Raw genomic sequence first — 18386 nt, 5'->3', positions numbered from 1 at the left:
AAAAGAGAAGTAACTAAGGCCGTTGCTGGTTCTGGCCTGGTGGCAAGGATGCTGGAACTGCAGAAGACCTTGAGCCCAGTGCAGTGGTTGCTGGGGAGTGCTCCTCCGTGCACCTCCGCCACCAGGCTCGCCTCTTCCCATGAGGTTGCAGGACTCACCTCCTTTTTTTTTTTTCTCTCTTTGTTGCTAGCGGCCACCGTTCCAGAGCAGCGGACAGTGACCTTGGATATCAGTAACCGCAGTAATCGGCTGGAATGGTGCAGCTGCTACTACCATGGCAACTTTTCGCTGAATGCTGCCTTTGAGGTGAAACTGCACTGGATGGCACTGACTGCTCCTGTACTCTGTGAGACGGTAAGCACTGGCACTGACTGTCCCCGTCCCCCACCACCCCCCACCCCTTACCCAGCGCGATGGTGAGGGCCCGCATTGCCCATATCCTGAGATGGAGAGCACGGACTGCCCCACCTCTCCCCCGAGTTACACTGATTTACGAGCCCTTACAGCTCCTTGCGGCCCCTCAAGACCTCAGCAAGCAGTCTCAAGAGTGTTCTGTAAAGAAAGAAATGTACTAACTAAACCCTGTTTAGTTAAATGTAAGACATTGATAAGACAGGCTAAGAGAGAATTTGAAAAGAAGTTGGCTGTAGAGGCAAAAACTCACAGTAAAAACTTTTTTAAATATATCCGAAGCAGAAAGCCTGTGAGGGAGTCAGTTGGACCGTTAGATGATCGAGGGGTTAAAGGGGCAGTTAGAGAAGATAAGGCCATCGCGGAAAGATTAAATGATTTCTTTGCTTCGGTGTTTACTGAAGAGGATGTTGGGGAGGTACCCGTAATGGAGAAGGTTTTCATGGGTAATGATTCAGATGGACTGAATCAAATCACGGTGAACCTAGACGATGTGGTAGGCCTGATTGACAAACTGAAGAGTAGTAAATCACCTGGACCGGATGGTATACACCCCAGAGTTCTGAAGGAACTAAAAAATGAAATTTCAGACCTATTAGTAAAAATTTGTAACTTATCATTAAAATCATCCATTGTACCTGAAGACTGGAGGATAGCAAATGTAACCCCAATATTTAAAAAGGGCTCCAGGGGCGATCCGGGAAACTACAGACTGGTTAGCCTGACTTCAGTGCCAGGAAAAATAGTGGAAAGTGTTCTAAACATCAAAATCACAGAACATATAGAAAGACATGGTTTAATGGAACAAAGTCAGCATGGCTTTACCCAGGGCAAGTCTTGCCTCACAAATCTGCTTCACTTTTTTGAAGGAGTTAATAAACATGCGGATAAAGGTGAACCGGTAGATATAGTATACTTGGATTTTCAGAAGGCATTTGACAAAGTTCCTCATGAGAGGCTTCTAGGAAAAGTAAAAAGTCATGGGATAGGTGGCGATGTCCTTTCGTGGATTGCAAACTGGCTAAAAGACAGGAAACAGAGAGTAGGATTAAATGGGCAATTTTCTCAGTGGAAGGGAGTGGACAGTGGACCCTTACTGTTCAATATATTTATAAATGATCTGGAAAGAAATACGACGAGTGAGATAATCAAATTTGCAGATGACACAAAATTGTTCAGAGTAGTTAAATCACAAGCAGATTGTGATAAATTGCAGGAAGACCTTGTGAGACTGGAAAATTGGGCATCCAAATGGCAGATGAAATTTAATGTGGATAAGTGCAAGGTGATGCATATAGGGAAAAATAACCCATGCTATAATTACACGATGTTGGGTTCCATATTAGGTGCTACAACCCAAGAAAGAGATCTAGGTGTCATAGTGGATAACACATTGAAATCGTCGGTTCAGTGTGCTGCGGCAGTCAAAAAAGCAAACAGAATGTTGGGAATTATTAGAAAAGGAATGATGAATAAAACGGAAAATGTCATAATGCCTCTGTATCGCTCCACGGTGAGACCGCACCTTGAATACTGTGTACAATTCTGGTCGCCGCATCTCAAAAAAGATATAATTGCGATGGAGAAGGTACAGAGAAAGGCTACCAAAATGATAAGGGGAATGGAACAACTCCCCTATGAGGAAAGACTAAAGAGGTTAGGACTTTTCAGCTTGGAGAAGAGACGACTGAGGGGGGATATGATAGAGGTGTTTAAAATCATGAGAGGTCTAGAACGGGTAGATGTGAATCGATTATTTACTCTTTCGGATAGTAGAAAGACTAGGGGACACTCCATGAAGTTAGCATGGGGCACATTTAAAACTAATCGGAGAAAGTTCTTTTTTACTCAACGCACAATTAAACTCTGGAATTTGTTGCCAGAGAATGTGGTTCGTGCAGTTAGTATAGCTGTGTTTAAAAAAGGATTGGATAAGTTCTTGGAGGAGAAGTCCATTACCTGCTATTAAGTTCACTTAGAGAATAGCCACTGCCATTAGCAATGGTTACATGGAATAGACTTAGTTTTTGGGTACTTGCCAGGTTCTTATGGCCTGGATTGGCCACTGTTGGAAACAGGATGCTGGGCTTGATGGACCCTTGGTCTGACCCAGTATGGCATTTTCTTATGTTCTTATGTTCTTAAACAAAGAAAGGCCAGAGAGACGGGTGAAGGGAGGGACACAGAACAGGCTTAGCCCAGTTCTTTACCAAACTGCTTTAACCTCTCCAGCGTGGACACAGTAGAGCAGTCCTTGGTTTAATGAGGAGTGACCACGGAGGTGCTGGACCAGTTTAGTGAAATAAATCTCAGACTCTTATACGGTGCAGGATGAGGTTGGGAAATAAGGAAGCAAACTTATAATGATGCTCTCCTCCCTCCTCTCTCACTGTGATCTAATGATGCTCTCCCCCCTCCCCTCTCTCACTGTGATCTAATGATGCTCTCCTCCCTCCTCTCTCACTGTGATCTAATGATGCTCTCCCCCCTCCCCTCTCTCACTGTGATCTAATGATGCTCTCCCCCCTCCCCTCTCTCACTGTGATCTAATGATGCTCTCCTCCCTCCTCTCTCACTGTGATCTAATGATGCTCTCCTCTCACTGTGATCTAATGATGCTCTCCTCCCTCCTCTCTCACTGTGATCTAATGATGCTCTCCTCCCTCCTCTCTCACTGTGATCTAATGATGCTCTCCCCCCTCCCCTCTCTCACTGTGATCTAATGATGCTCTCCCCCTCCTCTCTCACTGTGATCTAATGATGCCCTCCCCCCTCCTCTCTCACTGTGATCTAATGATGCTCTCCTCCCTCCTCTCTCACTGTGATCTAATGATTCTCCCCCCCTCCTCTCTCACTGTGATCTAATGATGCTCTCCTCCCTCCTCTCTCACTGTGATCTAATGATGCTCTCCCCCCTCCTCTCTCACTGTGATCTAATGATGCTCTCCTCCCTCCTCTCTCACTGTGATCTAATGATGCTCTCCCCCTCCTCTCTCACTGTGATCTAATGATGCTCTCCCCCTCCTCTCTCACTGTGATCTAATGATGCCCTCCCCCCTCCTCTCTCACTGTGATCTAATGATGCTCTCCCCCTCCTCTCTCACTGTGATCTAATGATGCTCTCCTCCCTCCTCTCTCACTGTGATCTAATGATGCTCTCCTCCCTCCTCTCACTGTGATCTAATGATGCTCTCCTCCCTCCTCTCTCTCTCTGTGATCTAATGATGCTCTCCCCCCTCCCCTCTCTCTCTGTGATCTAATGATGCTCTCCCCCCCTCCCCTCTCTCTCTGTGATGTAATAATGGAACAGCTCCCCTATGAGGAAAGACTAAAGAGGTTAGGACTTTTCAGCTTGGAGAAGAGACGACTGAGGGGGGATATGATAGAGATGTTTAAAATCATGAGAGGTCTAGAACGGGTAGATGTGAATCGGTTATTTACTCTTTCGGATAGTAGAAAGACTAGGGGGCACTCCATGAAGTTAGCATGGGGCACATTTAAAACTAATCGGAGAAAGTTCTTTTTTACTCAACGCACAATTAAACTCTGGAATTTGTTGCCAGAGGATGTGGTTAGTGCAGTTAGTATAGCTGTGTTTAAAAAAGGATTGGATAAGTTCTTGGAGGAGAAGTCCATTACCTGCTATTAAGTTCACTTAGAGAATAGCCACTGCCATTAGCAATGGTTACATGGAATAGACTTAGTTTTTGGGTACTTGGCAGGTTCTTGTGGCCTGGATTGGCCACTGTTGGAAACAGGATGCTGGGCTTGATGGACCCTTGGTCTGACCCAGCATGGCATTTTCTTATGTTCTTATGTTCTCTCTCTGTGATCTAATGATGCTCTCTCCCCTTCCCCTCTCACTGTGATGTAATAATTCCCTCCTCTCTCTCTGTGATTTAATATTGCCCTCCCCTCTCTCTGTGATTTAATGGTATTTTTCCTGTCCTTCCTTCCCCTCCCCAATTCTTGCAGGTCCAGGGCTGGCACCGGAAAGCCACGTCCTGCGGCTTCTTGTTGGTTCCGGTCCTGGAGGGCCCATTTGCTCTGCCCAGTTACCTGTATGGGGATCCACTTCGCGCTCAGCTCTTCATCCCTCTGAGCGTCAGCTGTTTGCTAAAGGAGGGCAGTGAGAACCTGTTTGATGGTACGTGCGCCCACCCCGCCCGGGGCAGCTCAGCTCTTCTTCTACCTTGTCTCGCACTAAGAGACCGAGAGACGCCCTCTGTGGCTCGAGGGATTTCTTTCTTAGTCACTCTCTGATTAAATAAAAAGAGATGGGCTGCAGGGGATGCATAAGTGGGAGAAGGCACCACCTTCCAGCTTGACTGGGTTGAGGCCCAGCCTTTGGCTGTAAGACTGGGAGAGGAAATTCTTGATCTTATTGGAGTTTTTGTTTCAGGTTTTGACCCTGAAACTTACTGGGATCGCATCCACCTGCTGCAAGAGGCAATTGCACACAGGTAAGTGCTGGCAGGTGTAACTCGTGCTGCTGCAGACGTTGCTTTTGTGTGGGAAATCTTTGTTATCTCCTGGGGCCCTTGATGCACTCCTTGTGACTGTTGCTAGCTCGGCAACTCTTTTATTGCTTTGTGTGTGTCAATAATACAGAACGGAGGAAAAAGCTTTACTAAATCAGGTCACTTGGCTGTAACCGATAGAAGCTGGGCACTCGACACCCAGTTTTACGTCTCGCTTTTTATTTTCCTCAGGTTTGGATTTATCCAAGATAAATATTCTGCTTCAGCATTTAATTTCCCATCAGAGAACAAGCCACAATATATTCACGTAACAGGTGAGGACTGACGTGGGTAGGCAGAATAGAAGGGGACAAAGATTGGTAAAACGGGTTAAAATCTTTCTAGCTGTGCAACAGTGCAGTCAGACCTGGGTTTATTTTTCTCTTTGTGGTGAGTTAGCCACTTGGCTGGAGAATAATAAACCCTCCATGCTGGCACTTTTATGGCGGAGAGCTCAGAGTTCTCATTAAATGTTATTAGTAATCTGCTTAGAACAGGTTTCATTGTTGTAATGTGGAATATAAGAGCAGGTAGAGGTCCCCAGTACGTCTCTCTTCTTCCTCCCTCACAGGGACAGTCTTCCTGCAGCTGCCGTATTCCAAGCGGAAGTATTCCTCCGGCCAGCAGCGCCGCCGACGCAATTCCACCAGCTCCACCACTCCGAATATGTTCGCGGATGAGCGAATTGGCTACAACTGGGCCTACAACACGCTGCTGACCAAGACCTGGCGCTCTAGTGCCACTGGCGATGAGAAATTTGCTGACCGGCTGCTCAAGGATTTCACAGATTTCTGCGCCAACAAGGACAACCGCTTGCTAGCCTTTTGGACAAACTGCCTGGATAAAATGCATGCCAGTGCACCATGAAAAGGCACCCGGTGAGGAAAGTAGAGAAACGTGCCATGAGGCACAAATCCATAGGGGACATGTGCGCCTTGAATTCTGGACAGAGAACTGCCTGTGCGCAGTACCGGCTGCAGGAAGACGCTGATTCACTGCAGTGGATTGAAGGTTTTGCATTGCTGCTGAAGGGTTGAGTACAAAGCGTCAGTACAGCTTTGCTTGCTTGATTTCTTTTAACAGTTGCTATAGACCAAGCTTGGCTTGTGGAAACCTGTGCTGCTGAGGTACAGCGACAGTGAACAGAGCTTAAAACCAAACCCTGCCAAAATCAGAACTGGCAGCACGAGCCCACTGACACTACCTCTAGCACCGAAAAAGTAGGGATCAATATGAACATGCAAATAAAGGTTAAAAAAAACCAATCAGGCGATCCCTTTTTATTAGTCTAACTTAAACACAGCTCTTGACTAGCTCTCAGGGGCTAATACTGTCTTCCTCGAGGAAGAACAGAATAAGCAGATGACAACACTATCAGGAAATATAAGTGAATCGTAAAAGGCCTTCCAATGACAAGGGGAAGGAGGGATCTTGTGAGGGTGAGAGGGCGGATGATGGGTGATCAGAAGGGGAACATGTCAGAAAAGGCACAGCTGGAGGATTGGTAAATGATACCTCATCTAATCAATCTAAAGAGAAATAAAGCTGTTTTTATTTAGCTGGAGCCAGGTAGAGCAGCTCTCACTTGAATCACACCACGTCCCAGCAACTCACAGCATTGATGAATGTAGATGATGGGGCAGTGTTATCAATCAATAAGGAAAAAGGTAGCCTCAGCAGGCAGTGACGGTGCCCTTGTAGAGAGTTTATAGTCCCAGTAGCGATGCCCTGAAATCCTCTTAGAGCTCCAGGCCAGAGGGCCTAGCTATGGTGCAGAGAACACCTTCCTCTCTTTACTGCTGCCCAAGGCTCCAGCAGTTCATTCTCCTACTGGTACAGGAAGGCCGGTTACCCCTGGGAGCATTGGCACAGGTGAGACTACACCGTCTGCTGTAGGCTTTTGAATAAAGGTACCTCTTATGACTGATAAATATGAGGCTGCAGAGAATAAGGAAATGCTCTTCAGCCGAGGGTCCAGTGGTGACAGGACAGCCTCGTCATTCCTCTGCCTGGCTGAGAGACGCCAGACTGCCTGTAGTAAGAGCTAAAGAGAACTGACTGCAGCTGAGCGCCTGCAAGCCGGCGCATCTTACAGCCCCACGCAGGAAAACAGCAAGCCCTATATTCGGCTGCTAGCAGTTAGCCAGATAAACTTAGCTGGGATATTCAGCAGTGCGGGCACGTCGCTGATTATACCTGGCTATCTTACAGTTAGCCAAATAACTTTATCCAGCTACCTTCAGAAGAGCAGAACTAAAGTTATCCACCTACGGGGAGCTGGAGAACACTGAAAACTGGCGTTTCCCAGCTAACTTAGCCAAATAACACCACCCTGCCCTGGAACTGCCCCAGACCATCCCTGACCTAGCCAGATACGTTTTCACCCAAGGGTGGTAAGATCGGTGCGATTTTCAAATTCTGGGGTTTGTCCAAACTTAGCTGAACAAATGCATCAAATATGGGCCTCGGTGTTCCTAAAGTGAGTGGTCAAAATGTATGAGAAGCATAGAAAGCCAAAGTTAGGGGGGGGGAGAGTCCAGTGCAGCACCCCATGAATCTCTATGCACACATCCAGCACCATTAGTGCACCTCCTGCCTGCCCTACCCCTCTGCAGCACCCTGGGACCCCCATACACAGCTTTGCCCTGCAGCATCCCCTGCTCTTTTAATACTAAGCCAAAACAGGAAAAGAATTCAAAAAAAGCCTGGGATAAGCACAGAGGAATCCAATTGGCAGAAAGGTGAGGGAGGAGCCAGAGATGAAATGAGGTGTATGACATCGCACTAGGGGTGAAGTTGGGCAGGCTTAGATAGGCCTTAATGAACTTAACCGAAATCAATTTATATGCCAGTAGTAGGAATGGGATTGGGAGGCTGCGGTATTACAAACAACCCACTCTTCACTTCCTCAGGCGCAGAGACTAGGGGAGAGGTGACAAGGGCAAATCAAAGGCTGGAGAAAGGAAGCATGACCTGGGATACGGTAGGCCCTGGGGTAACCAGGTTGATACCAGCAGGTACAACGTCCCAGAAACCAATTGGGTTGGTGCTGGCAGGTTTATAGTGGCTGAGTACTGCCTAACAAGGCCATGGGCATCGAGGAGGCTGGATGTCCGGGAGCAGGCCTTGCTGGTTTTTGACAGCCATTTGGATTGTTGCAGGGCTTGGTGCTCAGACACAGAGGGGATTGGGGGTTGGATTAAACATGGGATCTTGTATGTTCCATGGGGTGGTGGAGAACCAAAAAAGAAGGAAATAACTGTCCTGGATGAGGAGCGATATTCTACAAGTGGCCATGTGTCTGTAGCTGGGATATATCCTTCCAATGTGAACAGGCATAACTGGGCAAACTCGAGGAAACAATTGGGTTTTTTCTGCCACCACCTACTAATATTTACTATGAACTACCGTGCACACGGCTCTGCCAGTTCTCAAGCCTAACCAGCAGCAAGACAGATTGACATACACACCCCATCTCAGTTCTGACCTTCAGTAACCCCTGATATTCTGACACAGAACCTCACTCAACTTTAGCAATCTACATCGAAACATGTCGGCAGAAAAGACCATAAGGCCCATCTAGTCTGTCCATCTGCCCAACTAATTTAGCATTACAGTTCCCATTACGCCCTCAGAGATCCTCCCCCTATATATATCCCTTGTTTTCTGGAGTTCAGATACTGTTTTTGTCTCCACCACCAACTCTGGGAGGCCGTTGCATGCATCCACCACCCTCTCTGTAAAGAAATATTTCCTAAGATTACTCCGAGTCTACCCCTTTCACCCTCATCCCATGACCCTCTTGTTCTAAAGCCTCCTTTCCGTTGAAAGAGGCTCCCCTCCTGTGCATGAAAACCTGGGAGACATTTAAATGTCTCTATTATACCCCCCTTTCTTGCCTTTCCTCTAGGGCAGTGGATCTCAAACCTGTCTTGGAGGACCCCCAGCCAGTCAGGCTTTCAGGATATCCACAAGGAATATGCATGAGCTAAATTTGCATGTTATGGAGGCCCTTTTATCTCATGCATAGTCCTTGAGGATATCCTGAAAACTTGACTAGCTAAAGGTCCCCCAGAACAGGTTTTGGGAACCTCTGCTCTAGGGTATTCATGTTTAGATCTTAAAGTCTGTTCCTATATTTTTTAGAATGGTACCCTATGACCATTTTCGTAGCCATCTCTGGACCAACTCCAACTGGTTTCTGCCCTTTTGAAGGTTCAGTCTCCAGAATTGTACACAGCATTCCAAGTGAGATCTCACTAGAGACCTACACAGAAGCAATATCACCTCCTTTTTTTCTGCTGACCATTCCTCTCTCTTTGCAGCCAAGCATCTTTCTGGTTTTTACCATCGCTTTATCCACCTGTTTGGCCATCTTAAGATCATCAGATACAATCACCCCCAGATCCCGCCCTTGCTTTGTGCTTAGAAGAATTTCACTTCAAATACTGTATCTTTCTCTTGGGTTTTTGCATACTAAATGCATTACTCTGCAATTTTTAGCATTAAATCTTAGCTACAAGACCTCAGTGCATTCTTTGAGCTTTGCTGGATCCCTCCTTATGTCTTCCACTCTTTCCTGGCTGTCTCCCCTGTTGCTGATGTTAGTATCATCAGCAAAAGATAAACCGACCAATCCCTGAGGCACACTGCTAGTAACATTCCCGCTCAGAGAGAACTCCATCTACCACTACTCTTTGTCACCTCCCATTCAAGCAGTTTCTAGCTCAGTCAGTCACTGTAGGATCCATACCGAGGGTGCACAGTTTATGTCTTTGTGCGGAAACGTGTCAAAAGCCTTGCTGAAATCCAGGTACACTACATCTAGTGCTCTCCCTTAATCCAACCATGGTTATCCAATCAAATAAATTGATCAGATTCATCTGACAAGATTTACCTCTGGTAAAACTGTGCTGCCTCAGATCTTGCAATCCTTTGGATTCCAAAAACTGCACTGTCCTCTGTTTTAGCAGCAGTTCCATTAGTTTGCTGACCACAGAGGTCAGATTAACTGGCCTGTAGTTCCCAGCCTCCTTCCTTCCAATTTTATGAATAGAAACCGCATCCATCCTTTTCCAGTCCTCTGGAACTACTCCAGATTCTAAAGAAGCATTGAAAAGGTCAGCCAGAGGAGCAGCCAGGATATCTCTGTTCCTTTGGTACCCTCGGATGTATCCCAGCCGGCCCCATCGCCTTATCTACTTTTTTAGTTAGCTCCTCACGCACACACTGTTCTGAAAATTCGATTGAGAGCCGTCAGAAGATGGCTTGGTTGTTTTGTTCTCCCTTGGGTGTTGTTGGTTATGCTATGTTCAGGGGTTTCATATTGTTCGAGTCAAGTGTTTTCCCCTAATGTATACAATAGTTAGGGTGGTTGATCTCTAATCTGGCTTTGGTACAGGTCAATACTGACGGACTGCAGGTGGCACTCTAGGTTATGTAGCAGTGCCTCTAAGTCTTTTGTTCTCTGCCTTCAACTGCTGATAGGGATGCAAAACCCACTTGTCTGGCCTGATCTGTGTGGTACCTAAGGAACAAAAATTAGCAGGTAATAACCAGTTTTCCTATATTCAACGCAATACATAGCACCATAGTTCAGAGGGATAGGGATCCACAATACACAGAAAATCTTCCACATGGGTGAATTTGTTAATTGAATGATGCATATATCAAGGATTGTAATCTATTAATGAACTTCATTGATTGATAGGAGGGATAACCATTGTGAGGCGATTGCGTCAGGAACCAGATCAACCTTTGTGCTATGAAATGCAGTCAAATGAGAGGGATTGTAACCCATATATTTACCAAATTCATACTTCACATAACTTTTTCAAGGAAAATTTTAACCAGGAAAGTCCCCTAGGTCTTAATGCAAGAAATTGCTGCTGTTCTTCTGTGTCGTTCTGGATACATCTGGGAAAGCTCATACAACATAATTAAGAAACTGGGTGTCTCAAATAATCAAAGAACCCAATCTCTATCAAAATCTATAATCTACAATTAAAGTTGCCACAATTAAAGGTTTCTCATCTTCGCCCCTCTAAATCCTGAGCTAAATTTGAGAAATCAACTGAAAGCTGTGAACCTTGAGCTTGATCAATTTCCCCCTTTTTCTTCCTAAAAAGGGGCAAGTAATAACCTTTTCTTTCTGTCCTTGGGCCAGAGTTTTACAAGCTGCTACTTTATTATTACCAGGAATGATAAAATGTCATGTTTTGCTCATTTAATTCTGAGCAGAAAAAGAGACTGCTTTCAAAAGCTGATAAGAAATGTATTGTAGTTAATAATAAAAATGGATTTTTTTTTTTGTTTTTATTTGTTAAGCTTTATTCCTGTGCACTCGCATGGCCTAACACAGCAGCCCAACTGCTTCATCTGGGCGAAGGAGGAAGGAATTTCTCAGGAATATCTTCAGCATCTATCTCTTAACTGTAGACAGCCTGTATTAGTGTCATGTGCCAGAGGATGTGAAGATATCTAGATGTACGTGATAGCCATGAAAAAAGAGCAAATCTCCGAGTACAATATCTAAGCAGTCTCCAGTCTTTCTACTGAATCATGGGGCACTAAATTAGTAAATTGTCTTCCTTAGCTTCAGTTTTCCTAATTTGTGTTTCAACCACATCCAGATATTGGTTATTGATTTCCCATTTACCTTCCAATGATATCAAATATTGAATTGAACTCTGAATTTGAAAAGAAAACAAAATTGCATTTGAACAAAAACAGAATTTTCAAAACCAGGATTGACATCCAGATATTATCCATATTGACCACTTAAAGTTTAACGGTAGTCATATGTGGCAATATTAGATCTAAAAGCCCCTTCCAAAAACTGACCCTTTGCTAGTACTTTAGAGCCTGGTCCCCTCACTACAGCTGCTCAAACCTGCAGTACTTGGCCCCGGCGCCGTCTCCTTATCACCTAGAACAGCGCCAGGTGAGCTCTACTGCCATCACTCCTGCGGCAGGAAAATGCTCCCCTCCACTCGCTGTTACTGTGATCCCTGCCTAGCCACATCCCTGGGCTGGATCCACTGGGAAGTTCGCTGTTCGGGGTTCAGGGCCGTATCAGACACCAGGACATCCCTGTTGTTACCTCCAATGGCGAAACATCAGGCGTTTCAACATCCTGTGTCTGAGTGACAAACTCTTCGATTAGTTCTTGTGGGCAGTGAAGGAACCTCAGCAGGTTAAACATGAGCCTCACAATTTCAAACGCCAGGAAAAGCCAGTAAACATAAGAGCCTATTCAGCATGCATCTGCCATTTTGCTCTGCCCCCCCCCCCCTACCAGTAGCTCTGGGCTGTCTGCTCTTTCTCTATTTCCCCCTCCCCCGGGCACAGCCCAGACAGAAGTAATGCAAGCTTCCCTTACACATTGCTCTTGGTTACAGCAGCCTGTCTGGATGAAAGGGGCAGAATATTCTTGTGGTAGGAGAGGTGAGGAAGAGGGGGAGTTGGTAGCTACAGTTTTTCTGCCTCAGTGAATTGCCGACATTACTCTGCAAATAATTTGCTCATGCCGTCTAATGATTATATTCCAATCTTTCTTCCTTGTGTCTCTCGCTCTTTCTCCAGACTTCCAAGCCAGAAAAGGGCTCTGTCCTCCTCTAGAAGGAAGATTAATTCTGAGAGAGCATTAGGGATGTGAATCGTTTTTCAACGATTAAAATTATCGTCCGATAATGTTTATATCGTCTTAAATCGTTATAGAACACGATACAATAGAAATTCTAACGATTTATCGTTAAAAATCGTTAAATCGTGTTAGTGCGCACTAACTCGAGTTAGTGCGCACTAACTCCCCGTTAGTGCGCACTAACTCGATTTAGTGCGCACTAACTGAAAATGATACAAATAAACACTTTCCAGGTCACTGAAGGTCAGTTAGGAATGAATATGTGTTCCTATTGGCTGGCTGCCCTCTTATCTATTGATGTTACCAAGGTTACCACTGAGGTGATGGTTGGGGGGATGGGAAATGGAACTGGAAACTAACGAACACCAACAGAAAATGAAACAAAGTGTTCACACTTCCCAGGTCAGTAAAGGTCACTTAGGAATGAATATGTATGTATGTATTCCTATTGGCTGGCTGTGCTCTTATCTATTGATGTTACCAATATGGTTGGGGGGATGTGAAATGGAAACAGTTGGAAGCTTGACAAAAAAAGTAATGTAATGATCAGCACTCACGTGACTAGAACTTGTTTGTTTATTATTTTTGTTAGCAGGCACCTGAAATGCTAGTGCATGTTGAATTTGCCAATCACTGTGCATTTTAGAAAGGTGGTCCTGGCTGGAACTGTACACAGTTCAAATATATGTAATTGATTGTTGGTAAGTGTATTTTTTAAGTAGCCACACTGGCACCAGTATGTTTACTTTTCCTCCTACTTAACTCACTAGCTCAGCTTTGTAAGAAGGGCTTCTCTGCTTGTGTGTTGTTTTTGTTTGGTGTGAGGAGAGCAGAAACATCAGATCTTTATTCAATCTACTACAGTCATCTCTTACAGTGCCCTATCCCTATTAATACCAGGAGTGTTGTGATCTTCCTGCACACAGTGCCCTAACCCTGATACCAGTCTGAGACAGCTCCCTCCCTGCATTACTAGTGAGAGGCTGGCTTCACAGACAGGGGGGAGCTGCCTGACCCTCACTCCTGACTTCCCCCATGTCCCAGCTAGTGAATGGTGTGTGGGTGAGGGGGGGGGGGAGGATGGTGAAGTCTGAGACAGCTCCCTCCCTGCATTACTAGTGAGAGGCTGGCTTCACAGACAGGGGGGAGCTGCCTGACCCTCACTCCTGACTTCCCCCATGTCCCAGCTAGTGAATGGTGTGTGGGTGAGGGGGGGGGGGAGGATGGTGAAGTCTGAGACAGCTCCCTCCCTGCATTACTAGTGAGAGGCTGGCTTCACAGACAGGGGGGAGCTGCCTGACCCTCACTCCTGACTTCCCCCATGTCCCAGCTAGTGAATGGTGTGTGGGTGAGGGGGGGGGGGGGGAGGATGGTGAAGTCTGAGACAGCTCCCTCCCTGCATTACTAGTGAGAGGCTGGCTTCACAGACAGGGGGGAGCTGCCTGACCCTCACTCCTGACTTCCCCCATGTCCCAGCTAGTGAATGGTGTGTGGGTGAGGGGGGGGGGGTGGATGGTGAAGTCTGAGACAGCTCCCTCCCTGCATTACTAGTGAGAGGCTGGCTTCACAGACAGGGGGGAGCTGCCTGACCCTCACTCCTGACTTCCCCCATGTCCCAGCTAGTGAATGGTGTGTGGGTGAGGGGGGGGGGGGGAGGATGGTGAAGTCTGAGACAGCTCCCTCCCTGCATTACTAGTGAGAGGCTGGCTTCACAGACAGGGGGGAGCTGCCTGACCCTCACTCCTGACTTCCCCCATGTCCCAGCTAGTGAATGGTGTGTGGGTGAGGGGGGGGGGAGGATGGTGAAGTCTGAGACAGCTCCCTCCCTGCATTACTAGTGAGAGGCTGGCTTCACAGACAGGGGGGAGCTGCCTGACCCTCACTCCTGACTTCCCCCATGTCCCAGCTAGTGAATGGTGTGTGGGTGAGGGGGGGGGGGGGAGGATGGTGAAGTCTGAGACAGCTCCCTCCCTGCATTACTAGTGAGAGGCTGGCTTCACAGACAGGGGGGAGCTGCCTGACCCTCACTCCTGACTTCCCCCATGTCCCAGCTAGTGAATGGTGTGTGGGTGAGGGGGGGGGGGAGGATGGTGAAGTCTGAGACAGCTCCCTCCCTGCATTACTAGTGAGAGGCTGGCTTCGCAGACAGGGGGGAGCTGCCTGACCCTCACTCCTGACTTCCCCCATGTCCCAGCTAGTGAATGGTGTGTGGGTGAGGGGGGGGGGGGGGAGGATGGTGAAGTCTGAGACAGCTCCCTCCCTGCATTACTAGTGAGAGGCTGGCTTCACAGACAGGGGGGAGCTGCCTGACCCTCACTCCTGACTTCCCCCATGTCCCAGCTAGTGAATGGTGTGTGGGTGAGGGGGGGGGGGAGGATGGTGAAGTCTGAGACAGCTCCCTCCCTGCATTACTAGTGAGAGGCTGGCTTCACAGACAGGGGGGAGCTGCCTGTCCCTCACTCCTGACTTCCCCCATGTCCCAGCTAGTGAATGGTGTGTGGGTGAGGGGGGGGGGGGGGGTGGATGGTGAAGTCTGAGACAGCTCCCTCCCTGCATTACTAGTGAGAGGCTGGCTTCACAGACAGGGGGGAGCTGCCTGACCCTCACTCCTCCGGGGTATTGTGATCTTCCTGCACACAGTGCCCTATCCCTGATACCAGGGGTGTTGTGATCTTCCTGCATGCAGTGCCCTATCCCTATTAATACCAGGAGTGTTGTGATCTTCCTGCATGCAGTGCCCTATCCCTATTAATACCAGGAGTGTTGTGATCTTCCTGCATGCAGTGCCCTATCCCTGATATCGGGATGTGTGCAAGAAGATCACAACACCCCCGGTATCAGGAATAGGGCACTGTGTGCAGGAAGATCACAACACCCCCAGTATCAGGAATAGGGCACTGTGTGCAGGAAGATCACAACACCCCTGGTATTAGGGATAGGGCACTGTGTGCAGGAAGATCACAACACTCCTGGTATTAATAGGGATAGGGCACTGTGTGCAGGAAGATCACAATACCCCTGGTATCAGGGTTAGGGCACAAGTTCTAGTCACATTGACTGATCACATTACTTGTTTTGTCAAGCTACCAACTGTTTCCATTTCCCATCCCCCATATACTGTCAGTAGGAAACTTGGTAACATGAATAAATAAGAGGGCAGCCAATAGGAATACATATTCATTCCTAAACTGACCTTAACTGACCTGAAAAGTGTCAAATTGTATCATTTTCAGTTAGTGCGCACTAACTCCCGTTAGTGCGCACTAACTCGAGTTAGTGCGCACTAATCGGAAAAAACGATTTTTAACGATTTTTTAACTAAAAAATCGTGCCTAAGACGATTTTCTTGCCCTGCCACACGATTTCTATCGTTAAGACGATATGGAAAACGATTCACATCCCTAGAGAGCATCCCTCACACCTTCCTTCCTTCCTAGACAGCACAGGCTGGAACTCCAGATATTAAGACCTTTGGAGGGTATTTCTTACCCTTATAGCAAGTGCCACTTTTATTCTTGTGTTCTTTGTGACACAGATTTTGGAAACAATAAAGGAATTCTCTCTATAATTATACTTAAACAAAATAGCAAGGTGTCATAGCCTCGAGAACTAAAGGTGAAGCGGAGATGGATTGCAAAGTCAGAGCACAGATGCTTCTGGTGTTATTAATATTACATTAAGGAATAAAATCAATAAAAAGGGAAAAGTCAGGAAGAGACAGGATTCTTTAATCCTGATCATGCTGCAGAAAACTGAGTGCAAGCCTTCATCTGGTAAGAAATGGATTTTTCTTTGGTGTTTGCTGAGTAATTTAAGGTGACCTAGACTGGCCATTATCAGAATCAGGATACTGGGCTTGATGCAACATTGGACTGACCCAGTGTGGCACTTCTTATGTTGTTATGCACAGGATGCTGGGCTCGATGTATCATTGGTCTGATCCAGCACGGCACTTCTTATGTTCTTATGTACAGGATGCTGGGCTCCATGCACCATCGGTCTGACCCAGCGGGGCACTTCTTATGTTCTTATGTACAGGATGCTGGGCTCCATGCACCATTGGTCTGACCCAGCACGGCACTTCTTATGTTCTTATGCACAGTATGCTGGGCTCCATGCATCATTGGTCTGATCCAGCACGGCACTTCTTATGTTCTTATGTACAGGATACTGGGCTCCATGCACCATCGGTTTGACCCAGCGGGGCACTTCTTATGTTCTTATGTACAGGATGCTGTTGTGAACAAGGATGGACGTGAGCATGAGCCCCTGTGCTGCGATGTGACCGATATAACCCCAGGGCTGGCAGTGGTCCACACTGCTAGTGGGTGAGCACCAGCATCCAGGCATGGGCTGGCTGGAACAGGAACACTTGGACCTCCAACATGCACCAGAAACTGAGAACCAGCAACTCATGCTGGTCTCTGGGATAGTCCTCCAGCCACTCCGTGAGCCCTTTTGGACTAACCGTTTAGGAGCAGCTTGAGTGTAGGACTGATGAAGGCTGAGGGCTCTAGACACTCATGACCAGCAAGGCTGAATATTTGGAACAAGATGAAGGCTCAGGATGTGGAACAGACAGATGGCTGGAACAAGAGCTCTGGAGACCAGGGATATGTCTCAAGAACTCAGAATTCAGACTCAGGAACTTAGACTCAGAATCGGGAACTTACACTCAGGAACTAAGGAAGAGATTCCAAAGACTTGGACAGGACTCTGAAGACTTGGAAACAAGAATGAAGGCTTGGATGCAGGAACCAGGAGTCCAGGAACATTGAGAACTACAAGAAACAGGAACCTTGAAGGACCTGGAGACCACAGGAAACCCTTGTGAAGGTCTGGAGCAAAGGAGAAGTGGCCTTTTAAAGGCCCGAAGCAGTGACATCATCAGGAGGGGCCATGAATCTTTTCCCACCGCAGTCCCTTTAAATTGTGCAGTGAGACATACAAGCTCCTAGGGAGAGACCAGCATGGACTGGAAGCGGAGGCAATCGGGCCACAAAGAACTCAGTACTGGTGGTTTTCCCCTGCCACATGGAAGTGGCGGTGTCAGCAGTGCTGTGCTGGAGAGATGGCAGTGCTTCAGTGCTGTGAGCAGCATCAGCGATGCTCCAGGTCACGGAGACCAAGTGCAGCAAAGAACAGTTGACTACTCTCCTGCTGTGAGAACGGCAACAAGGCTCAGGTGGCATCAGGGACAGTGGTGCTTCAGTTGTGCTGGAAGGCAGAGTTGGCATCGGCAGCAGCTCCAGCCGTGGAGAGTAGCAGCACCGGGAGACCTGTGGGGCCCTCATGCAACTGGCATAACAACACTACCCCCTTCTTAAAGCGCCCCCAGCCTTCTCTCTTCAGCTACGGAGGAGACATAGGTAATCCTTAGCAACAGAGGCTTGAGGGGCAAACACAGGAGCTGAAGATACCTGTTTTCAGGAACTGAAGCGAGGAACCATACTGGACAAGCTGAATTAAGACATGGCTGCAAATTTGGATGAAGACATGGTTTGAAACATACTGAAAGTTAGAACTAAGGCTGAATAACCTGAACAAAAATCTGGGCTCGATGCACCATTGGTCTGACCCAGCGCGGCACTTCTTATATTCTTATGTACAGGATGCTGGGCTCCATGCATCATTGGTCTGACCTAGCATGGCACTTCTTATGTTCTTATGTACAGGATGCTGGGCTCCATGCACCACTGGTCTGACCCAGCACGGCACTTCTTATGTTCTTATGGACAGGATGCTGGGCTCCATGCATCATTGGTCTGACCCAGCGCGGCACTTCTTATATTCTTATGTACAGGATGCTG

General features: G+C 47.2%; 1 protein-coding gene across 7 annotated transcripts in view; it reads left to right on the top strand.

Annotated features, from left to right (window-relative positions):
* DEPDC5 (DEP domain containing 5) overlaps positions 1–6196 on the top strand; it is a 71163-nt gene extending 64967 nt beyond the window's left edge. For all 7 annotated transcript variants that reach the window (XM_029571156.1, XM_029571155.1, XM_029571158.1 and 4 more), the window contains 5 exons: positions 191–354; positions 4387–4558; positions 4814–4874; positions 5124–5206; positions 5503–6196. In XM_029571156.1, the coding sequence (XP_029427016.1) occupies positions 191–354; positions 4387–4558; positions 4814–4874; positions 5124–5206; positions 5503–5798 (776 nt within the window). In that variant the 3' untranslated portion in view covers positions 5799–6196. The remainder of the gene's footprint in view (positions 1–190; positions 355–4386; positions 4559–4813; positions 4875–5123; positions 5207–5502) is intronic.
* The last annotated feature ends 12190 nt before the right edge of the window (positions 6197–18386 follow it).

This window comes from Rhinatrema bivittatum, chromosome 11 (genome assembly GCF_901001135.1).
Source record: "Rhinatrema bivittatum chromosome 11, aRhiBiv1.1, whole genome shotgun sequence".
NCBI lineage: Eukaryota > Metazoa > Chordata > Amphibia > Gymnophiona > Rhinatrematidae > Rhinatrema > Rhinatrema bivittatum.
Note: the sequence above shows the minus strand (reverse complement) of the source record. Positions and strands in the feature narration are given on the sequence as shown.